At 37.2% G+C, this 18,385-nt stretch overlaps 1 protein-coding gene across 7 annotated transcripts in view; it reads right to left on the reverse strand.

Moving 5' to 3' along the window:
* Window positions 1-2,630: 2,630 nt before the first annotated feature.
* The window catches only part of strbp (spermatid perinuclear RNA binding protein), a 114,512-nt gene continuing 98,757 nt past the window's right edge, over window positions 2,631-18,385 (reverse strand). For 4 of the 7 annotated variants that reach the window (XM_073874039.1, XM_073874041.1, XM_073874038.1 and 1 more), the window contains 7 exons: window positions 18,070-18,281; window positions 14,620-14,769; window positions 14,128-14,262; window positions 13,899-14,039; window positions 13,521-13,650; window positions 12,614-12,664; window positions 2,631-8,219 (listed from right to left, as the gene is read on the reverse strand). In XM_073874039.1, the coding sequence (XP_073730140.1) occupies window positions 8,125-8,219; window positions 12,614-12,664; window positions 13,521-13,650; window positions 13,899-14,039; window positions 14,128-14,262; window positions 14,620-14,769; window positions 18,070-18,281 (914 nt within the window). In that variant the 3' untranslated portion in view covers window positions 2,631-8,124. Of the gene's footprint in view, window positions 8,220-8,415; window positions 10,038-12,613; window positions 12,665-13,520; window positions 13,651-13,898; window positions 14,040-14,127; window positions 14,263-14,619; window positions 14,770-18,069; window positions 18,282-18,385 lie in introns of those variants that run through there. The other 3 variants (XM_073874042.1, XM_073874044.1, XM_073874043.1) reach the window with 3 other exon arrangements.

The following is an 18,385-nucleotide window of genomic DNA, read 5'->3' on the forward strand; positions in this document are numbered from 1 at the left end:
CTTCATGGTCCTGTGTTTGTTCTTTATACATGAAGCACACAGATACAACTACTAACATGTTTTGAAACACCCCCACTTATTTAGGGGTTTTAAATTGTATCATCTCTGTAACACCAAACTTAATTAACACCTTTTTAAATAGGTTTCTGGATGGGAAAATAATTACCATAATATATAACATAATAATAACATACAGGCATTTTGTAAGAATGTATTACTTTTACAGTCCCATTTAGTTTTTCCCATGAATACAATAAGCAGCTTTGACAGCCAACCCGGTGATGTGACATGTAAACAAGTCAATAACCAGTCAGCAGTTAAACGGTTACTCTACAGTAAGGCCTGTAATATCATTAGGCCTGTTTATACATGTGACACCATAACTCTTTAAATAGCACCCTGGGATGAGATGTTGAGAGGTGTTAAGCAAGTTTGGGAATCTTGTTACACACAGTAGCCTGTCATCAGTACAGACCTAAACATCTGTACAATGCTGATGAAACCAAACCCACAGCTCACGTGTACCCTTCTATTGATAAAATACATTGGCAGGCAACAGGTGGAATGTTGCGAGCATTCGGTTCACAAAGTTTGACCGGCACTTACATATAACCAGCCCCGTATCGGCCCAACCCCAGTGCAGCTCCAGGTTCCAAGTTTCGCTGACGCAGGCCTGGGTCTTGTGCTTGCTCAGTTATCTAAAATAGCTTCCAATGAACAGCAAGAACAGCTGCCAAAAAAAACTCAAATGGCTTTCACAGATTGAGAGGTGTGCAATAAACAGCTGGGATCTCTTACATTCTGGCAGCAAAGCAGATCCACTGTCATGCTCAAAAATATTTAGTCTTACTGCGTGGCTCAAAGCTTGTTAACAGCCCATAAGAGGGAAGTCATATGTGTACACTTTTAAGGTGTCCAGGGGCCTCATTAACAAAGCGTGCGTATGCACAGATTTGATCATAAAGTGTACGTACGCAGAAATCCATGGTAAATTCCATATGTATAAAAACGCAATTTGACGTGGAAAAGTGTTTAGCGCCAAGTCAGAGTCTGAGCAGACGTACATACTTTTGCTTGTCTGATTGCTGCAGGTTTGTGGAAAATAAACCATTCTTGCTGTTCGAAAAGGATTTAAACATTGACAAGTGCTCTTTTATATGTCTATGAATTAATTAGGCATCGTTTAAAGGCAGACATCTGAAACTGATCAGCTGTGCTCAAGTTCAAGATAATTTGCGATTTATAGATTTAACATCTGAAAGAAAGGGGTACGCGTATTTTATGCACGTACATTCGGTTTATGAATCACATGTATGCATTTTTGATAAATGATCATGATATCAAATGTAGGATGGTTCCTACGCAGCATTTTATAATTGAGGTCCCTGTTCTTTACCTTTATTCCTTTTATCCTTGTCAGACCTGCCATTGGTTTGGAATGACCATGTATTTGTGTACGGCAAGAATTTGGGTCTAGGATACAGTGAAGCCAATGAAGAGTATATAGTTAATCCTGGCGGTGACGCCAAAAGTAACTGGACTCCTGTAATTCGATCATAGAAAGAAGTTATAGAAAACCAGCATTATGTTCTTTCCAAATTAACTCTAAACCAAGTGTCTAACCACAGATTAGGTGTTAAACCCTTTGAACCCAGTCACGACCCCACACATGAATCAAAAGTACATGTCAAACCAGACCAAACTCCAGCTAACAAAACTTAGCTGCCTGACTTCTTAAGTACCCTAATCCAACCCCAGTGTCCTTTTAATACTGGTGTATAGTGCCAATTACTTTTGTAATCCGGAGCATTTAATAACCCAAAGGGAATGATCTATAGTTTGTAGTCATCAGAGTCATAAAATATCAATGTCATCTAATCTTGTTATGTAACACACTCCAGGCCAGCCGGTCTTTGATTTAAAAGTTTATTTTCTCCTTGCAGCGATGATGATTTCTGAAGATTGCACGTTGCAAGACACAAGCTTGTCACATGCACAGTTTGCACATAGACCTGATATTAGTTAGTAAATATTTATTTAACAATTCTAATCTCTTTGCAGTCTAGCTACAATCTGGTGAACGTGATTTCACAAAGTAGGATGTGAAACTGGATCAACACCATTGTTGGTCCTGGATCAACATTTTTATTAAACAATCAGATTGACGGATTAGGGTGTATGTTCAATTTAGGTTTAGGATTAGGGGCTTTTAAAAATTCTTCTCAAACTGTTATTTCACACTAATTTGAGGGTTAAAAATGGTTAGGGTTTGAGTTATGGGTAAGTTGGGGTATCTTTGATTAAAACTTCCAGGATCACATCTTACTTTGTGAAATCACGGCGCTGTATCATTTACAAGAGTGTATGAAAAAATGCAGTCGGGTTGGAGAACAAGGTCACTAGAATTGATAACTGCAAAAGTTGAAGTCTCATGTTTGCACACAGATCACATATAGTTGTTTCTATATTTTTATATAGAAATTGACCAATCAAGTGCATGATTGTCTGAATTAAAGCAACTTTTGGGGATGCAGGTTTCTTATACCACACTTTTTATGTAGAAGTCTAACTTGGCATGTGCTTACAGGTTTGACACACAAACACAAGGACAAAAACACACCACACGTCAACAATAGTTTGTTTTATATTTATTTTTTTAAAAAAGGTTTACACTTCATAGAGATTCAGCACTTTATTTTGAAAGCATAATTTATGGCAATAAGGTGACAGACAAACCACTATAATTTCATAATTTGATACCACGGCTAGCAAACATCTACTGCTGTCATGTTCAAGCACTGCTTGCTCACAGAAATTGTGCACAATCACCAATTCACATTATATTATTACCCTTGATAATATCTTAAATCTAGATTTTTTGTTTATATTATTTGCCAAGATACATAAAAGTTGTGAAATTTATAACTAAGAATCCCACAGACTGCTTTAACCTGCAATCCGCTTTGAGAAAAGTATTTACAGATCTCCGATAGAGCACGCAAGCAAGAAATCTGCCATGCTCATAACAGGTATAAATAAGTGAAATAAAAAATGGGCAGAAGCAAGCCCCCCAAAAATAAAAAGTAAATCATTCATATCAATATATTTGGAAGTCTCTACAAACATGTTGCTTTTCTATGATAATACAGAATACATTCCAAACGTAATAATGGCTTTATTGCCCGTTCACTTGATTTAAACTTAAAGATCCCTGCTATCTTATGAACGAGTTCAAATGCTGTCTATACCCATCTGCAGGATGAGACTGGAGAAGTGCAGAAAACATTCGCTTAAGCAATTCCTTTCGCAAAGCTTCTTTAAGCTGAAACTGGATCTTTATTTTCGCATGTAAATCAGAAGCTCTCAAACTGAATCTTTGCTGATTTTATCGACTCTAGTCTCACACACAAGTCCCTTTCTTTCTCAACAGGGTAATTTTTCAAATATTGTAATAAGCACGTTATAAAGTTTTGTCAGTCTGTTCTTTAACTTAAAAATAAGAGTACTTGAAAACAATTGTCCTGATGGTTTTTATTCTGTTTTAACAACAAATATATAGTGATTGGCTACTTTTGGATTGATATAAAAGAAAAAATTTGTTATCATTTACTCTTTATCATTTTATGCGAATAGAAACCTTGGATAGCAGTAATGAGTGCTTTTACTTATTTGAAAATTATAAAAAATACTGTTATATTTTTGTTTGAACTTTCACTTTAACAGATACCAAAGCACAAAGCAAACTTTAAAATGTTACCCTTTTTTGCAATATATAAAATAATATACACCATGTGTGCAATTTATATTAAATAACGGGTTAAACAACCAAAAAGCATGTTTGTCTCAGATTAGTTAAATATTTCAATTAGTGGCATGCTGAGCTATATTACTGCATATACCATGTTCAGTGGTTATTCTTCTAGATGACCCATGAGACCTTCAGAGAAATATACATACATACATTCAAATTAGAGATGCACCGATATTAAATTATTCTAACAATATTGATAGATGGTTATTCTTAGTGATATCAGCCGATACCAATGCCAATAGTTTGTTGGTTATATTAACTAAATTCTCAAGATTTAATTTTCTGAAGGTTATTTATTCATATACTGACCATTAATATTTAACATTAAAATGGTTATACATTTTCTATACACAGAGCAAAAATTAATTTAATTTTTCTGTTCTCTTTTGATTGACAGGATATATCGGCCATGACTATCGGCTGTTTTTTAAACTATTCACCGATAGTGTTAAAAATTGCTTTTATCTATCGATTATTGGCCGATATATTGGTGCATCTCTAATTAAAATAACCTTGATCTCAGTTTTGTAGCATTGTTCACGAGCAAACATGGCTTAGGTAAGAGGTTTAGCATAATTTGTTCTCAGATACTACTTGAAATTTTATATGACATAAAGACATTTTAGGTGTGGCTTTGGTGTCCAAACACTTTTATGGGCGACTTTATCAAACAGTTTTATTTGGAAATGTATAACTAATCCTAAATACTTAAATGGTGTAAAATCTAAACAATCAGAGGCGAAACAATTCTATCATCAAAAAGCCAAGTGATCTCAATTCTGAAATTCTTCTCAAAACAGTAAAAATTCTGGGGCCAAAACTGAAATAAGCATCATAGCTCCAACATCCATCCAGCACTTCTGCTAACTACTACACCACAGCTTCATCCAATCCTGCTCTAGTCTTATAAAATTAACTTCAAATAACTGGTTGGATGCTTAGGAGGGGTGCAGATGTTTGCTGTACCTGGAATGATCCATTTGGCTTCTGATTGCAAATAAAACAAAATCACCAAATGGTAAAAAAAATCTAAACTTTTGACGAAATCCGATTGCACCAAGCTTAATTTATTTCCATTGCATGTTCGCTGCGGGATCGCAAACCTCCCTGGCTCTTTTATTGCAGTTTCATTTCAGGCATCACCTCCAGACATACGTGTGCATTCACAAGAGATGCAGCTGTGCGTGTGTTTTTCCGCAACCCCCGACGTGCCAGTAATATTCAAAATGCAGCTGATGAGCTCGGCAGTTAAAAATTAAACTCAACTAAAATATGATTCCTCGCAACATATTTATGAAGACCATCTGGCTGCCAGCACCACCTGGGTAGCAGGCAGGCATGAATGAGATAGTTGCACTTCAGGAGAATATTTCATTGCTTTTAAAGCATTGCAGCAAAACAATGCAGCTACTTTGTATGTTAGGCAAGGACTATATGGCTTTAGGATGAATTTGGATCTTTTTATTAATAAAAGTCCCTGGAATAACTTTGCTGACTACGCAAATCTGATACTTTGATACATATTTTACAACACATTTGAAAGTGTGAGAAAGCATAGCATGTGTTAATAAGCCGCTCAAGACCATACATTACAGCAATTTTACCTACATAAAGTAGTGTCTAAAATCCTCTTATGGTTAAATCATTATACACCTTAAAAAGCAAAAGTTGGATCAATTACTTCAATTTTTAACACCTAAAAACTAGAAGTTCTTTTAACTTAAACTTTTTGACGAGCGAAAAATTGAGTTAAAAATGTTTAAATATTTTGGGTATTATAAACTGAAGTAATTTTAAAAGTTTTTTCACTTAGCAGCTTTTACTGTTTACGGTATTAGGCATTGTATTGAGTGGATTTCCGAGTTTATAAATCAATAGCAAAATTATAAAAGTCATCAATGTTAATTTTTTTTATCAATAATCATAATAAACATTTATTCACTATGTAAAAGCATAGGCTGTTAATGGTTGCCAAGCATAGCATTCATTTACAGAAGAATGTGCGTTTAACCGCATTTTATAATGGCTTTAAAGACGGCTTATCCAATCAGAATTAGGATAACGATTCTTTATAATCTTGGTTAAACCGGTCATAACCTATGTTTCATAAACTAAATTTGATGAAATAACATAAGACTATGATGTGATATTAGCATAGCTCAAACAGTCTTGAACGTTTTGCATTATTAGCATTAAATGGTGCCTTTACTATGTCGCCTACATCGCCTTTGACGTGCAGTTGTAGCCTATTTGGTTGAAATCTGTTAAATGCTGGTGTGACGTAAGATCGTGGAAAGGGGCTTGTGTGTTTGACGATCATTTGTAAAGCTGAAAAAGAAAAAGGCTGTCTAACAAATACTTTTTCTATTGCAATCTTTACTATTGCATTTCCACACAAAACTTACCCATAAGAGACTTACCATCTCTAGTTAAAAAATGACGAAGTCTCGTCTGGTTGAGAGGGACAAAAACTAATTTCTTTTAAAGAAAATGTAACGAAAAAAGAGAAAAATCACGTTATGAAAACCAAGGATATTAAAGCTTACATTGTTTTATTGCTTTTACTGAACTATACTGTACTCTACTATTACTATTAAACTAGTACTAGTAATATTTATTTGATTTATATCCCATCTTTTTCCTATTTGAGAAGCTACAGTTTCACATTCAAACACAACAGTTAAAATATTACTTAATACATGGGGAGATTAATATAAGGTGATGCGTAAGATATATATACGTGAACTGTGTCATCAACGTTCCTTTTGGTGATCTACGTTATTGTTCAGTGAGAAATTGTGACATTCTGTTGATCAAATATCAAAACTATTTTGACATACAAACATCAATACATTACCAATGAAATAAATTCATTATCTGCCCTTACACGTGAAATAACAAGGAAATGTTACACTGTATATAAAGTGACTTTCATTACGTAACGAGAAGCATTCAGACTATAGTAAAACAATCACAATCGCATTAAATAGCTTCATGTAGCACACTTAAGTCGCATTTTTTCTGGTTACTGTGCTCTTTTGTTGTTATATGGGAGTAATTGTTGTTGTTGTTAATTAGTTAGCCTACAGTTGCGCTACAACAGACCTGCTGAAGAAAAACGCAAAGGTTAAAAAGCAACCTCTTGCCGCTGCACCAAACTGAGGCTCGTTTTCACACCGCTACCGGTATTGCAGTATCTGCAATAGCTTGGATTGAGCTTTTACATCGACAATGTTTCACGCAGTGCTGTAATGTTGCAAAAAAATAACTTTATCTTACGGTGTGAAACAGGCCTGAGTGTGTATGCAAGAATGCGTGAAGAATCAAATGGAAGGCCACCTTGCCGCATTACGGGAAAGTTAGCTGTGCTTTGCGAGAAAAAGTGAGTGACTGGGTCACGCTAGCTGCCCGTCAGACCTGCTCACACAAACGTGCTAGTTTATGTGTGTACGAGTATGCACCTCAGTCAGATGTGCTTTTGAAAGACCTGTTTGTATTTCTGTCAAGGACAGCTGAAAATGTATGGATGCTCGGTGGCCATGTTTGGAGGACGATTTCTTAACCCAACCAGAATGGCAGACTTTGGTCGACTGAGCATATGCGCATACATACACGCACGCTTGCTAGTGAGATAAAATGGTCAAGCTGCTCAAGGTGCAATGAAGGAAGCATTTCTAATCTATTACAGATAGATTTAAAAAGGGCTTTCATATTGCATGTTCACAAGGATAAATTACAAGATTAAATTGCTTAGCATATATATTTATATATATATATATAAAACTGGAAGAAAGCTATATTCTAGTATGTTTACATATCACTTCCAAATCTAAAATAATGAATACTTCGAATATGTATATATACTGTATATAAATATACATAAGTACATGGGTATATCTACACATATATATTTATAGTGCCACAGACCATACATATATATGCATATATGTGTATATTTATGATATAGCCACACATACACACGTGGTAAATATACAATGAAAATGACTATATTGCAATGCCAAGTCAAGATTATCTCAACTGAACATTCACATCATCTCAAGTAAGCCTGAAGCCCAAAGAAGTTCAAGTGTATTGCTATATAAGAAGGAACCAAGGTCCCCAGCCAGTTTTCGGGATGAGCGAGTCAAATAGAATATTGCTTTTGTAAGATAGTTGCGTTTTTGGATCCATATTCAGGGTATGGATGGGTTTGGGTGGACAGTATATGAAGTTTGGGCCGTTTCTGTGCGGTGGAGACAGCCTGTTCGAGCCTGGAGTGGTACGACACTTTAAAGCCACACAACCTGATGGTTCTAGAAGTCAGAGAAGAGATCTTGAGGACCCAAGTGAATAAAAAAAGGAGCGATGGTCCGAGGCTGGTAAAAGGGATTGTCAATGAAAAGACCACCTACAGTAAGGACAAGAGCAGAGAAAGCTGCGATTAATGGTGCGGCCGAGCAGGAGGCAGGGGTATACAGTCTGATGAAGGTAAATGGGGTTAGGGTGTGCCGCAGGGGTGGATACTGGGGCCTCTGCTCTTTCGGGCTGTACGTGGAGTTTTCATTGCACTGGGAGCGTTTCAGGTTAATAAAAACATCAACAACTTAAGCTGCACGTTTATCACTTTCCGACAAAAAGAAAAAAAATCATACAGGGAAAAAATTATCCAAATGGAAAGGAGTCGGAGCTCGTTCGTTTGATACAAAAGGCAGAGGAAATGTGAAACGTATGTGGCAACTTGAAAGTCTCCATACAGATGTAGTTAGTACATAACTCTGACAAATCAAATCTGTTGTGATTTTCGAGAGAGTATAGTACAATGACAGCAATAATTCACTACCAAAGAGGACAGGCCATCGGTTGAGAGTGGACACTTGAGGATGACCATGAGAAATGGTGTGGGGGAGACCGTCAACAATGAATGGAAATATCGTGACCACTCATGTAACCATGGACATGTTGTTCCTCTTTGGTAAGCGATGGTCATGACCCAACCAAAAGCCAGCACAGGCACTGTTGAATTAACCCAACAAAAGCTAAGCAGCCATGTGGTTTAAAAAATATTTTATTCACTTCAGCTCAAAAGGGGCAAATCTTGTTACCGGAAACCATGTTACAGTCTAAGAGAAGTGGGGGCATCTTTGAAAATGGCAAGTATGACCCGTGAAAGATCCCAGGCAAAGTGCAACTGGCCTTGATATGAATTTGCTTGTGCTGGCCTTTGGAGGAGTATGAAATACATCTCACCATAAGACACTCATCAATAAGTAAAAAAAAAATAACAACAACAAAGAAAACACATATCAGTAGCATGTCTCCATGGATCCCTTGTTGCTGCTTTCGATTCTCCGTTGTAAGTCTGTGACTGGAGGTTCCGGTGTGTGTCCGTGTGAGGGCTCGGTGTATGGGACCAAGTTGTTGTGTAATGTGGGTGTCGCTAGTAATGATTTTGAGAACCCTACAACTAACCTGCCACTGAAAAAAGACAGACCAAATTGTCCGTAGAGAAAATAACTATTGAGGGGAATCAACTACAAGTAATGGAGCTACGGTACTGCAAGACAGGTTAACCATGTATTGGGACTACAAATTTAAATTCAAAGCTACTGGGGATGTGTGGGATGTATACCTATATTTCAACAGCAGAAATGCTACATTTCCAACTATAGAAGTGTCAAATATACACCAGTCATTGCTTGGCAGTTCATGAAGATAAAGGTTTATTTATCAGCAGTAGTTTGAGTCCGATCTATACATCTTAAACAGCTCCTGATATCCGTACATAGATTACGCCTGTGTCGAAACACAACCTATTCCCATTCTACAGAACAGAAAAATCAACCGTAACAAAAAAAAAAGGCTGATATAATTTAAATTTCCAAGAATGAGGTAACAATTCACAGTACAAATCCTTCAAGTTTTCTTTCTGAAGAATATAAAACCTGCATGTTTTTAAAATCAAAAGACAGTAAGAGAACCAAAAAAAGTGATAATGATGAAATAAAAGCACTTACAAACACCCTTATAGCTATCCCTGCATTTGGTAGGGCTGTGCTACCTAACCATCCCTTCTGATGTCATTTGAAGCAGTATATACTGTATGTGTGTACGTGTATGTGTGTGGGTGTGTGTGTAGACAAGCTCCTGAGCTAAAAGGAGTAGTAGTGGGGTACGGGGTAGGCGGGCACTTTCATGATGGGCAACAGAAGCATTCTCTTGGGCAAACCTGAAGAGAAAAACGAAAAGAGCACTCCACATAAGTCCAGGATAAATTAAAGACCTAAGCGTGTTTCTCTGTAATGAATGCTTGGGCCAATTCAGTCCCTTTATTGTATGGGGTTATGCACCCTAAAGCGGAAAAACAGCTAGGTGAAAAGAAAGAGATTAAGCAAGCATTTATTTAGATAGGAAAATAAATGTGTACCTGTTTGATAATGTGATCTAAAGATCTTATATACTGGTATTTAACTAGTATTGTGACTTGTACATTGCCTTGAATCCAGGTTTACAGGAGTGGTTTGTTGGTTGGCGCTCTTATGTGGAGTGTTCATTGTATTTCTTGTGTGTGTTTGTGTTAATGTGCGAACAGAAGCAAAGTTGTAGTCTCACAGTCGTTCCCATTTAGAAATCCCAAAGCAGCAACAGGAGGCACAGGGTTGAACAGCATGGCTGGTGAGATTTACTGCATGCACACAGCTCTCAGGCACCAAAACCAGAGAGACGGAAAGGGGGGCACTGTTTTTTTTACCTGATAACAGGTTTTACCTTCCACCTAAAGGAAAGCTCTTTATGTGGCAGGCAGAGACCAGGGCGCTGGGAGCGAACCCATATCCACCCCACGCCCACCCTTCTTCGTCCTCCATTAAACACAGAAAACCCAGAAACAACCCTCCAGCACCCGTTCCCATTACCCCACCTCACCTAGTCCCCCCTGCACATAAGACTCATTCAAAGCACCCTCATTCGGGATGGATCTGAGAGACGCTTGCGATACTGGAGACTACAAAGGTGTGTGCGGGAGTGCTAATGTGCATGCTTCTGCATTCATAGAGGTGTTGCGGCGATTATTTGACACCAACGAGAACATATTTATGAATAAAGACATTGATTTTGATTAATAAAACACTTAAAACCCTACTTACTGTCCCTAAAAAAAGTAAGTAACCTAGTTGCCTTAAAATTTTGAACAATTAGTTGACAACTTTATTTATATTGAATTAACACAAAATTCTAAGCCAACCAGGTAACTTACTTAACTTATTTTTTACAGTGCACAAAAAAGCGGTTCTTCTTGGGAGTCCTGTGAGATTCCCAATAAAACGTAAGACTAAAATTAAGCAGTCGTTACTAAAAGTTGAAGCAACGCGAGTTATTGTATACAAACTACAACAGTTAAGGTTAACAGGAACAAACCAATAGATTAGCATACTTGCACATTTCGGATGGCAAGTATGTGTACGTGTTAAACTGTAGTGAGCTCCTTGTCCTTGTTCCAGCTCCCTTAGAGTTAAACACTTGATCTTCACCGCTCTGGAATCCATTCAGCCGATGTTCGGGTCCGGCGGTACAATTGTTTAGCATAGCTTAGCATAATCCATTGAATCTGATTAGACCATTAGCATCGTGCTAAAAATAACCAAAGAGTTTCAATATTTTTCCTATTTAAAACTTGACTCTTCTGTAGTTACAGCGTGTACTAAGAACGACGGAAAAATAAAAGTTGCATTTTCTAGGCAGATACAGGTATGATTAGGAACCATACTTTCATTCTAGCGTAATAATCAAGGACTTTGCAACCGTAACATGGTTGGTGCAAGCTAAATGATATTACACAGCGCCTGAAAATAGTCCCCTGCTATTGAAAGTAACCAAGGGGACTATTTTCGGTCAGTGCGTAATATCACTACGCCTGCTGCAGTCATGTTACAGCAACAAAATCCTTGATTATTACACCAGAATGAGAGTATAGTCCTAGCCATATCGGCCCAGAAAATCACAACTTCAAATCTTCCGTCGGTCCCAGCACACGCTGCAACCACAAAAGAGTCAAGTTTTAAATAGGAAAAATATTGAAACTCTTTGGATATTTTTTAGCATGATGCTAATGGTCTAATCAGATTCAATGGATTGTGCTAAGCTATGCTAAAAGTGCTAGCGCCAGACCCGGAGATCAGCCGAACGGACTCCAAAACGGCAAGAACCAAATGTTTAACTCTAGAGGAGCTGGAAAATGAGCATATTTTTTTTTTAAAAAGTGGAATCTCCCTTTAACAAACGGTACCTAATGTATCAGCTATTCTTAGCAATTGACAGACACATTGCTAACAATTTGCTTAACATACTTAACACATGAGCTATTCTTAGCGATTGCCAAATTAATGCACCAGCACTGTTCGTCAAGCTGGCGTTTAGCGTCATCTCTCTCTACGATCCATCACTCGCGGTGGCTGCTTTGAATGGTGTAACAGTGTGTGCTATAGGCAGCAGCACTAAAGCTGACGCACACAGGGCCGCCCAGACTAAAGAGTAATGGGCCAAGCATTGAGCAGGCAGACTAGACGAGCAAAGTCACACTCAGGCCAGATGCAGCAAGTCTTGCTCCAACCACAGTTCAGAACCAAAAGGTTATGATTCGGTTCCAGCATCCAGGAAGATCTTTACGGGTTTCTTTTTTGGACACAAGATTTCGGGGCTAGGTTTCGAAATCCAATTTAAGAGCTGAATGGAGGAGTAAGTGGGGGCAGATTTGGACCATGGACCCTGACTGGAGGAAGAGTGGACAGGAAGGAAATTGGTACGTACCGTATGCAGGAGCGGCGGCTGCTGCGCTGTACCCGTAGGGGGCTCCGAATCCTGTGAGAACAAAGTATTCATGATCCACGGAGAAGCGTTGAAGGGTTAGTTTACCAAAAAAATCACCAACTGTCATGTTTTTTTTTAATGATGAAGCACAAAATAGTATTTAAAGTTCTATATGTTTTTCTTCATGATTAAATTACCAATCTTTCAAAAAAGCCATAATAAAAAAAAAATCATAAAATTTGCCTATATGACCTCCCAAGTCTTCTGATACCTTTAAAGTTACACGGACTACAAACATGCTTCCACAATGCAATTTTAACCACTTTAAGTCTCTTTTAAATTTATACAACTAAAAGGGTGTCTTTTTACAACTGCAATGAGGGGCTTTGACCTCCACATGAAAAGAGCTGCATAGAAAAGTATCACAGAAAGACATTTTGATTGCTGGAAAGTGCACACAGTAAATTAGCAAGACTAGAATGTTTTTATTTTCTGTACAGTATCTCATCATGCTTTTGATTGCATTACCCATATTGCATTTTTGCTGAAATGCATTATGGAATCAAGAATTGTAAAATGGACTTTATAAAGGTTATAATATGAACTAAATAAATAAAGACTACATATATTGATTGGGTAACTAATGAACATCAATGAACATCAATGAAAAGCTGCAAACAGTTTTTGCAAGTTCACACAGTTTTTGCAAGTTCCCGCAATTTTGGCAAGTTCATGCAGTTTCATTGCATAAAAATCCCACATATTCCATTGCATTTTTTAAGAAATTTTTGTTTGCAACAATTACAAAAAACTCTGCTTTTATCTGGAAGGACTGACTGATGAAGAATTTATAGACTGTATAATTTAATGTTTTTTAATGTTTTAACAATAGTTTGGATTTACGTACCTGGCGTGACGTATCCCGGGGCTGCGGCGCTGACAAAAGCTCCTCGCGTGAGGGCAGGGCGTCCTCTTCCCCGTGCTGCCTGAGCGGCAACCGCAGATACTGCAGCAGCTGCAGCTAATGCACCTTTACTCTATAACACACACACACAAATACTTAACAACCCCAGCTGCTACAGAAATATCCTGGGTTGCAGTCAGTAATGTATTTAAAATGAATGATTTTCACTGCGGAAAAAACACATTAACTACTCGGCAGGAACTTTGAAAACTTTAGTGCGGTTATTGATGGCAGAATATCTCCGAGTGCTTGTGAATTACCAGGAACTGTAATTCTGACTGTGATGTTATTGCTCACTAATCAAAGCCATTGAAAGCCTACCTGAGGGATGATTTTTTTCTTCTTGTTGCCAGCAGCATTGGGTCCAGAGAAGAGTTTCTCTAGAGCGGCGAGGGCGGCGCTGGCTTTGGCTACTTTCTTATTGGGCCCTGCGCCGCGGAACTTCTGTCCGTCGACCTCCACCTGCCAATGAGAACACGGGGAGGGTTTTCAACAGGAAATGAGAGCAAAGACTTGTTTTTATTTATGGCTAAATTCAGTCATGACTCACCTCCATGACAAAGCGTTTGTCGTGACTTCCTCCGCTCTCGGAGATGAGCTCGTACTTGAGGCCTCGCCGTTTCTCATTGAGCTCCATCACTGGGTTTTTCCCGCTGGCCGTCAGAATAGGACCCTGAGTTCGCACCTGCACACAGACATATATTAGAAACAATGTCTGACAAATGGATTCAAAATTTGCATTCTATTATTTCCTATTTATTTATTTTGATTGTTTCGAATTATTTGTGACATTATATACAAAGCATCTACAAAAAAATAGACATAAAAAACATCTATAGATGTTAATTTACCGTTTAATTTCTAATAAATTTAAAGTCTAGCATTACTTAACAAGAACTAACAATAAAAATACTCCTACAGCATTCATTATTTATTATAATTAATGCAAATTAATTCTACCTTTTTTGCATAATTAACAAACATTACCAAACAATTTATTTGTATAAACTTAACGGATATGTAAATGTATGTGTATGCACACCTCCAGTGTGTTGGAGCTGTCTGAGGAGTGTGATGTGTTATTGCTTGAATGTGTGGTCGCTTCTTTTCCCTCCCCGTCTGACTTCTCATCCGCACTCATGGAGTCCAGGTCAGTGTCAAAGCCTGTGGGATATCCCATCGCCTGAAGCACCTACACCACATGCGCACGTTAGGAAATCAGTCATTTTGTATACAATTTTATATGACATAAGTACAAACGTTTTATGCAAAGTGCTCCTAAACTCATTGCACATATATTTAAGTCTAAAGTTTAACTGACACTGATTGCCATAGAGGTGTGTGTCTCTCGTTGCTAACATGTCAGCTTTAACTGAATGTGAGGTGCAAATGAGATTTGGGAGCTATGGTGTAGGCTGAACTGTAAGATTTACAGGATTGTAACATCTTAAAGGTGCAGTGTGTACATTTTGGCAGGATCTAGTAATGAGGTTTTAAAACTGCAACCAACCGCTCGGTCCACGGCTCAGCTCTCGCTTTTGAAACACACAGAGAAGCTACGGTAGCCACCACAGGACAAACAAGTCATCGTCAGAGACAAATTGTTAAACAAAGTTTGTCCGTTAAGGGCTTCTGTAGAAAAATGGCGGCACAAAATGGCGACTTCCGTGTAAGAGGACCATCGGTGCATATAGATAAAAACGGCTCATTTTAAGATAATAAATACATAATGGTTCATTTTGAAAGGTCTTTATACACAACAAATAATATAGTTATGTAGATTATTTTGCATTTCTGTCAAGTGATTCTTTTAAAAGTTACACATTGCACCTTTAAATTTTAATCTGATCTGACGCTATCTCATGTCAATTTGTATGTATTTTAGGAGGTGGCTAATTTTTCTTAAATTGAACGATCACATTTGTACATTTTTTTTCTATTATTTGCTTTTGTCTTTGTGACGTTGGGGTTAGGGGCAGGTTTTGTTAATGTTTTTTTTTGTATGATTCACTTTGTGTGAATTCATACGAATAAGCAAACTCACTGTAAAAAAAAATACAGCATGCCGTTAAAACAACTTTGTTTTGCAAGTCATTTCAACATTTCATGTATTGACCTGTGAATAGTTGACACAACTTAAAAAATTAAGCTAAACAATTTCAACTTCATTTGACAAAAATGCTGAATTTTCTTTACAGTGCCCGTAAAATACGTATAAAATGAGTTCAGAAGAACCAAAATATATTTTGCACAGATGTGACAGCTGCTGCACTGCATTTATTTACAAAATAGCAAAAGACAATGTATACGTTTCTTCATTCATGTTGCACAGAAGTCTTACAGTATTCCTTTGCCACAAGATCCCTAATATGAATGATTATGCAACTTTTATAACAAAAGTTAAACTGTGAGCTGAAAAGCTACAATTTTACAGAATCCAATACTTTAAAGGGGACATGTCACAATTTTTTTTAAGATGTCAAATAAACCTTTGGTGTCCCCAGAGCACATATATGAAGTTTTAGCTCAAATTACCATATAGATAATTTATTATAACATGTTAAACTTGCCACTTTGTAGGTGTGTGCAAAAATGTGCTGTTTTGGGTGTGTCCTTTAAAATGCACTGGGGACCCAATTATAGCACTTAAACATGAAAAAAGTCAGATTTTCATGCCATGGCGCCTTTAAGAATTGCAAGGTTGATCAAAGCTCTAGCATAAAAGTACCACAAAATAATGTCACATGATGGGGAATTTTGAATGAATGTGTCTGCTTCTTTACACAGCACAGTAATCACATTACCAACTTTCACAATACTAAACAATATTAAAGCCTGGAACACTCAAATGTGTGCAAACCAATGCTTTTGACTATGCATGCTTTTGTTTGCACACTACTCTCTACTCTCAGAAACATATTTCCAAGTAAAAACTAAATCAATTTTATTTTTGGGGCTGTTCTCTTAAAGTGGCTCATATCTCTAAATATCTCACAGTGACGGGTATAATGTATGATTCAAATGTGAGGCTGGATTTCGTAAGAGCACCGATGTTCATTTGTCAGTCTGCCCTATATTGGATGCTGCTGGTAGCATTAATGGCTGTGCACAGACAGAAAGAGGATTACAGCCGTTCGGTGCTTCACAGAGCCTTTATTCACACAGACTTTGGGATTACATGAGCCTTTCTTTGCATCCTGGGAATCACTTCTGGGAATGAGTGTGTGTGTGTAAAAACCAGATGAACCAGTCTTGTTGAATAGACTGACACATTGCTGTAACTTTTTACATCATCATGCCATAGTAACACAAGACAATAGGGTCAAGAATAATCTATAACTGATTCGAGTCATTGAATAAATACAATAGCATGCATACACAAACAAGATCCCACGTTTGCAACTGTGCTTATATACTGAATATGAGCACAGATGTGACCTGTCTATGGTTGAATCACCTGTGTTAGTATTCAGCACAGTACAGGAGCACTCTTGCTAGTGGGATGTTGCTTAATAATGTAACCTTTATTAGGGTGATTCTCACGAAACCATTGAAACAACACGGCAATAATGATTTTAGCTTTAAAATGTGTAATATAGTAACATTAAAAAGCATCAGAATTAACACAATACTGTGTTCTACCTTGCACAATGTGTGATTTCAACATAAGAATTTATAATTGTAAATTTTATCTCATTTTCTGCTGAAATTCTCATTACCGCAATGTGTCCGGCCGTGTTTGAACATGCGTTATGTTGTAATTTAATCAAATTAACACAGAAATATTAAGAAAAAAAAATAAATGGATGTTTTGCTAGACTACTTTAGATGACAGAAAAAATATTTACTGAATATTCATGTATAATAATAATGAAGAAAAATTAGGAAAATGATGTATCCATGCCTGATGTTCTCATCCTCCGCAACACTTTTTGAGAACAGTTTAAGCACACATACAGAATTTTAATAACGTTTGATTTTGAGTGACCAAGCACATGGACCAGTTACTTCAAGATGGCAACCAGGTAAGATCATTTTTTTACAGCTAATTTAAAATATTGTCTTGTCAGAATGCTTACACGACATTTTGATTATCATTACCGCAACAGATGCTTATTAAATGTTAATTTAATTAATAGAAGCATAATACTTTGATTTTAAATGCATGTGCAGAATCTCCAAATTATGTTCTTTCAGGTTTGTCATGTCATTTTGAAAATATGTCAGTGTTGATGTTTTCTGACTGTTGCGGTAATGAGATTTTTTAGGACTAATTTTTTTAATTATGTTACAAAAAGTGTTAAATGATAAGTAAAAGTTTTTAAATTAATGTTCCCATTTACTCCAGACTTTGTTTTTCAATGTCTGGTGGGAAAAAAAGTAAATTTAAGCAATTTTTACATTTTCATGCTTGACATTTTTAAAACCAAGTTTTCGTGAGAATCACCCATTAATTGAAAGACGAGAGAGAGAAATGCATTAACAAGTATACCTTAACAGCCACGTGCAACTTGGCGGTCTTCTTCGAAGAGCCGGAGGCTTCGTAAACGGTGCCGTCCACGTCTACAGACATGGTGAAGACAGGGGCATGAACCGGACCCGACTGAGACAGCAGTTTATACTGCAGCCCCGGCCGGATCTGGTTCAACCGCATCAGAGCGTTCATGGGTTGGTTTGAGTCTATTGCTTTACTGTCAAGAACTGCTAGAATAGAAAGAGAAAAGAAATCAACTTTTAGCAATTATAGCAAACTAAAGCCTTAATTTAACTTAAAATTATGAATAGCTTGTGGTTTGACAGCTACAGTT

The sequence above is a fragment of the Misgurnus anguillicaudatus genome, chromosome 12, assembly GCF_027580225.2.
Source record: "Misgurnus anguillicaudatus chromosome 12, ASM2758022v2, whole genome shotgun sequence".
NCBI lineage: Eukaryota > Metazoa > Chordata > Actinopteri > Cypriniformes > Cobitidae > Misgurnus > Misgurnus anguillicaudatus.